This window comes from Populus alba, chromosome 4 (assembly GCF_005239225.2).
Source record: "Populus alba chromosome 4, ASM523922v2, whole genome shotgun sequence".
NCBI lineage: Eukaryota > Viridiplantae > Streptophyta > Magnoliopsida > Malpighiales > Salicaceae > Populus > Populus alba.
In genome coordinates this window covers 4,547,365-4,553,364 of record NC_133287.1, presented here as the reverse complement: position 1 = coordinate 4,553,364, position 6,000 = coordinate 4,547,365, and the positions used below count along the sequence as shown (strand labels likewise).

The following is a 6,000-nucleotide window of genomic DNA, read 5'->3' as shown; positions in this document are numbered from 1 at the left end:
GTACTGCTAGCGATGGTGGAGGTGCTAGAACACAGCTGCTGGTGGCTGGGGAGGTGGCAGAATTGAAGCGGCCAAGGGTTCCCCTGCTTTTTTTTCTTTTTTTCAGTTTAGTTTCTCCTCTACCTCAACTGGCGGTGGAGCTGCTATCGACAACCGCTCAAGACGGTTCTCGTGGCGGCGGCGAGGAAGGTGGAGGTGACGGTTCTTCCTGTTTCTTCCCCTATTTTATTTCTTTCTCTCTCTATTTTCCTTCCCTTCTTCATCTCAATTTTTTTTTCTTTTCTTCCTCTCTTCTCCTCCCTTATGCTCTCTCTTCCCCTGTATTTATAGGGGAAAAAAAAAAAACAGGGGGAGAGAGGCCTACTACCCCTTCCCAATCATGGCGCAAAGGTAGGGTAGCCGAGGTGGCCACTATACAGCCGCCCAAGGGGGACGTCCCTTTTGTTTTTTACTGCCCCGTGGGCAAAGATTAGGCAAGTGGGGTTGTGGTTGGTGTTTTTTTGAAGTTTCAGGGAAAGAAGGAGAGGAGAAATGCAGGGGAAGGTTGCTGCTTCTTCTTCCCCTACCTCGCGCGTCCAGGGGAAGAAGTAGACCTACAGTGCCATTCAAAACGGCACCGTTTTAGGCTTCTTTTTTTCAATGAACAGCGGATGAAACGAAGTTATTTTGCACAAAAAGCGTCATTTCATTTAAAAGAAAATGGCAGCAAAATCGTACCAAATTCCAAATCAGTCCTCAATTTGTGATTTGTTCAATCAAGTCCTAAATTGTAAATTTTGATTTTAAAAATCAATTAAATTGCATCTTTACCAAATTCAATCGTCGGCCCAGAAGTTGGCTGTTTTTTCCACTTTAGTTCTTGGTCTCTGATTTATGCAATTTGACCCTCAATTGATCAATAAACTTCCAATTTCTTCAATTTGGCTCATGATTCTGTCAATAACATCCCCTCAATTTACACGCCTCTTCCAGTTTGGTCCTTGGTTTCGGATTTATTCAATTAAGTCCCTAATTGGCCATCAAACTTCAATATTTATGCAATTAAACCCCTTATTTAACCAAATCAACTCTCAAAAATTATAATATGACCCTAGAACTTTAATTTCTTCCAATTAAAGACCAAATTGAATTCAAAATCAATTTTTCTTACAATCCAACCCTCTATAAATTCAATTAAACCTTCAATAAAATTTAATTGAGTCCATAAACATTTAATTTTGGATTTTTCTTCCTCAAATTAATTTTTTTTTGTCAATAGGGCTCTCATTAGTCAACAAAATACTGTCAAATTTCAATCTTTATATTTTTTATGACAGGCCTTGAGTGGCCTTATGTTATATGATATCTTACCCAGAATTGTTTTAGTGTGGAGTTATATCTTATCTTAAATGAATTTATTTATTTGGTGATTCAAAGTGTGTGTGTGTGTATTGTAAGTGTATTTAATCAAAAATCAAAGGGCTAAATATATATTATATGTATCACTTTATGGATTTTTTTAATTTAATTTAAATATATTGAGTTATTTTTTTTTTTGAAATACCATTAGGATTTTAGTTTATTTTTAAGTATGATTATAGTTTTTTTTTTTCAAAGTCTATATCAAATTTGTTTTGTTTTTTGGAAAAATAAATATTCTACAACTTTTCTACTATCACCTATCCTATTATCATGTAATATCTTTGAATAACTCGTGAATTTTTTAAAAAGTTCATTTTATTTTACCTTTTTGATAACTATCGATTTTCACTCAAGTTTCTTCTCCATCACTAACTTTTTTAACATTTTATCTATTTATCTTCTTCTTTTTACACACGAGGGTAAAATAAAATTAATCAACTCAGGTAATTGAAAGAAAATATTTTTAAAAAAATGATAAACTCGTATAATTTATACAAGGGGTAAAATGAAATTAACTCAATTTTAATTCTTGGGAGCCACCAAGCATGACTAGCTGATTTGAGAGCTAGCGATGACCACACATAAACAGTGTGATCTACTGATCTTAGGCAGCGATGACCACACAAAAACTTGTCCTTGCTAAATACTTCCAGCAAAAGCCAAGTCTAAGACGTGTGAATAACGCGTACATCATTCCTTGGAAAATTCGCGTTCTCCTCTCAAACATCACGGTCCACATATACTTTCTTTTTTTCATATGTTGAGGTTACTTGTTCAATAACGGTATGGCCAAAACCATTATGATATGCTTTGAAGACAAAGCTCTAATGTCTTTCCCTATCATTAATTTTAACCGACTCTCAAGATTGTGGCTACTGTTTCTTGTAGTCACCTCCTTTTTAGTCACTACTCTCCCCCATGGAGCTGAAGACATCAATGATAGTAAAGTTACAAACATTGGCGCCATCATAGATGTCAATTCAAGAACCGGGAAAGAAGAGAGAACAGCCATGGAAATAGCAGTTCAAAAGTTCAACAACGGGTCACCAAATCACAAGCTGTCTCTTTACTTTCAGGATTCCCGGAGTAGCCCACTTCAAGCTGCTCGTGCTGGTAATATTCTTCTTCTTTTTTGGTCTCACTTTATGATATATGGTTCCATGTACTTTTAACGTTTAGCCATGACAAGAGTGACTACTGTCTACACTACTAATGTTGCTCCATGAATTATTCTTGCAGCTGAAAAGTTGATTGAAGAGAATGAAGTGGAAGTGATTATTGGTATGGAAAGATGGGATGAGGCAGCTTTAGTTGCTGATGTTGGAAGCCAATTTAAAGTTCCAGTTATTTCATTTTCTGCACCTGCCATAACACCACCATTAGCATCATCTCGTTGGCCTTTCTTGATAAGAATGGCTCACAGTGATTCTAACCAAATAAGATGCATTGCATCTGTTATTCAGTCTTATAACTGGAGGAGGGTTGTGACTGTTTACGAAGATTATACTATTCTTGGAAATTTTAGATAAGTTACAAATGTAAGGGCTACATCTTCCAGCTTAAAATAGAAAACTATGTGGACCAAACACATCTTAAAATTTCTGGTAGAATTAATCTTATTCGGGGCAATAATAAAGCTTCCAAAGCGTATTTCATCAGATTTCCTAACCCATTTATTCTTTAATTTTGACACAAGGAGCATGACCAGAGGCATGAGTGCATGTTACACCATGCTGTTACAGGTTACATGGTGCATATAATAGAATCAAGCTATCTATATATCCATACATACAGGAAACAAGGAAAAAAAAACAGCCTCTGAATTTGGATTATACCACAAGGCATTATTTTCTTGTATCTAATCCTCAATATTCTATGAGTTGCTAGAACAAATCTACTCTGAAAGGAAACGCACAAGTTTCTATTGTTGTTTAAGAGCAGATTTTGCAGTTATTACATAGGAAGTTGGTGTTCCATATTTCACAATGAAGCACTTAAATTAAGAACGCAATTCCAACAATCACTTACATGAGTCACATCAAATGCTGAATCTAAATCAGCCTGTCCTTCAATTATTTCAACTAGTTCTTTCATGCGTTCTGAAGGCGCTTTGTGTCCAAATATGCCCAAAGTTTTTAAGAAGTCCATAAACATTCTGAACTCTGCTCCGGTTACATCTTCTGAGCTCTAAAAGGAAAAAATCAAACTAGTCATGCATACTTTAATGGAACAGCAGAATTTAAAGTTTCATAGAAATAACTGTAAAGTTATAAATACCTTTTTAATCAAATCAGTTATATGACGCTCCATTTCCTCCTGAGGTCTCAGGAGTTCAGCTTTAAGTGGGAAAACCTGAGAATGGAGTTATTAGTCCTCAATTGCTGGAAAAAGCAAAGCAAAATAACATCATCCATAACACATAGCTTAGGGTAATCTTCTAACCTTATCTCTTACAAAGCTCAGAACTTTCTCACGAATAAGCTCATCCGTGCTTGGTTCTTCAACGGTCCCAATATGTTTGAATAAGGCAGACAGAGATGCTGCATAACAAGAAGATATACAATTTGAGAAAAAACCAAAAGGATAAAAGAGAATCCACAAAAAAGATGTCTGTCACATGGATAATTAGGAATAGTCAAGCATGCTTTCATTTTCTTTTCTTTTCTTTTTTTCTCTCCTAGATGAAGGGCAGAAATCTATTAATTCATCCACCTAGAGTACAAACCATTGTCAAATAGTCGAAACCAAGATAAACAACCAATTAAGTTCATTAATTATACTTCATATGAAATATGTGCAAACTAGTAACTGACAAAATTTAAAAACTCATCCTATTAGCAAAAATGCTTCCCAGTATTCCACTGCGTTGTCAACCCAAAACACAAACAAAGAAATCCTTTTAAGAATTCAGGTTGATTCTTCTTCCTAAATGTTCTTCTGCTTCACCCATATCTAATTTCATTTTAATGTGCACCAAACATAGAATTGTTTAATTATTTTTCTTTTTTTTATTATTCTATACAATTTTATTCATAAAAATATTTTTTAATTATCACAGACAAACTTATAGACATAATTATTATGTTGGTATTTTCCAGAGAGTTAGAAAACATTTACTGCATATGATACAATTACCAACGAAATACTTCCGTTGGTGATCTACCAAAGGGAATACAAGCGGAATCAATCCGTCGGTATATTTCTAGTGGGGAATTTTTTTTTTTGGCATGTATTTTTCTTTTGTAAAACCATTGGTTTTTAATTATTTTTTTACCGAAAAAATTAGTGATAGATGATAGAATTACCAATGAACGTTATATCGATGGATGCATTCCGTCAATGAATTAATCGATAAAATCTTCACCGATGGAATGGTAATCTCATACCAATAAAAAACTTTTGTTGATAAAATTATTAAATGATGTAGTGTGTGTTTGTGTGTGTGTATGTCTAAAGTAAAACACACACACACATACTTTTAAGGATTAGGTATCGTTGTGTTGTGAGACTGCATGCGTTACTCGACCATGTCAGTGTGTCATGATTTTGGATGATATATAGGAATACTGGACCTGACTCCTTTCATATTTCACATAAGATCAAATTAAGATGAAAAGAAGATGAAGAAATTATCCTCAGATCAAGGATCCTATGAATATTAATTATTTCCGCTTAATTACTCCAATAGTGGTTGAAGTTATTTATCAATTAAGCACTATAATTTTTCAATAGGGTTAGAATTTAGATGTATAAACTATCTCTCAGGATATGATTTGGTGTCCCTCCTTTCTCTCTTAACTCATGAACATTGTTTATGTACATATCCTGATTAATTAAATAAATCCACGAATTGAAAAGAAAGAAAAAAGAGATTGCATCTTTATTAAGTAAAGGCAAATAAATTTTATAGAAAATATATAATGCTTGTGCCTTTCGTTTTTAGCTAAATGGACTGCCGGATTAATTATATTTATGTCCACTGACCGCATTTTTTCCAAATTCCAACTTGCTGATGTTTGACGTTTATTTATATTGGGAAAACTAGAAACAAATAATCAGACATCAATCTATCCGAATCAATACAGCGGAATACAAGTTTCAATTCATTTCCCTCTTTGTGCAAACAAAATCAGAATCAAACAATGAATAAGATAATGCAAATAATTACACAAATCAACACCAGAATTTTTAAGTGGAAAACCCGATGCGAGAAAAATCACGGGACCGCAGTCCATCTAAAAACTTCCACTATCAACAAATAATTGGTTCACAATTGTTCTTCCTTAGATTTAACTATGGACTACAACATACATATAATCAATAATAATCTATTCTTGGAATACAACAAGATTAAAGAGAGAAGTATTTGAGAAAAACTCACAACACTGACAGCCTTGTTTTATGTTAAAACGGTCAGCTTCCACACTACTAATCTTCGATCCAACTATTCAGAATGAAGAGTAATGTGTCTAGAAACTACTGTCAAAATCTCAACCCAATCCAACGATAAACAGGCTAGAAATTGAAGAAAAATGACAGCCAATTCAGCTGTCTCAACTTCCTCTCTTTCTCCTATTTTTCTCCTCTCTTTTGTTAAAA

At 34.1% G+C, this 6,000-nt stretch overlaps 1 protein-coding gene and 1 long non-coding RNA gene across 2 annotated transcripts; one reads left to right on the top strand and one right to left on the bottom strand.

Moving 5' to 3' along the window:
- Positions 1-2,153: 2,153 nt before the first annotated feature.
- On the top strand, positions 2,154-3,103 carry LOC118033068 (glutamate receptor 2.4-like). Its single transcript, XM_035037912.2, has 2 exons — positions 2,154-2,514; positions 2,641-3,103. Exons 1-2 carry the CDS (start codon positions 2,187-2,189, stop codon positions 2,928-2,930), a joined length of 618 nt encoding a protein of 205 aa, XP_034893803.1. The 5' UTR covers positions 2,154-2,186; the 3' UTR covers positions 2,931-3,103.
- Positions 3,104-3,408: 305 nt separating this feature from the next.
- On the bottom strand, positions 3,409-4,286 carry LOC118033094 (uncharacterized). The gene is made up of 3 exons (XR_012169634.1): positions 3,844-4,286; positions 3,679-3,753; positions 3,409-3,588 (listed from the first exon to the last, which is right to left on the bottom strand). It is a non-coding gene; the product is annotated as an uncharacterized lncRNA (long non-coding RNA).
- Between the last annotated feature and the right edge of the window lie 1,714 nt (positions 4,287-6,000).

Coding starts and splice junctions, on each gene's coding strand:
- LOC118033068 (XM_035037912.2), top strand. CDS start 2,187: ATGGCCAAAACCATTATGATATGCTTTGAAGACAAAGCTCTAATGTCT. Junction 2,515..2,640: donor ACTTCAAGCTGCTCGTGCTG/GTAATATTCTTC, acceptor TTATTCTTGCAG/CTGAAAAGTTGATTGAAGAG.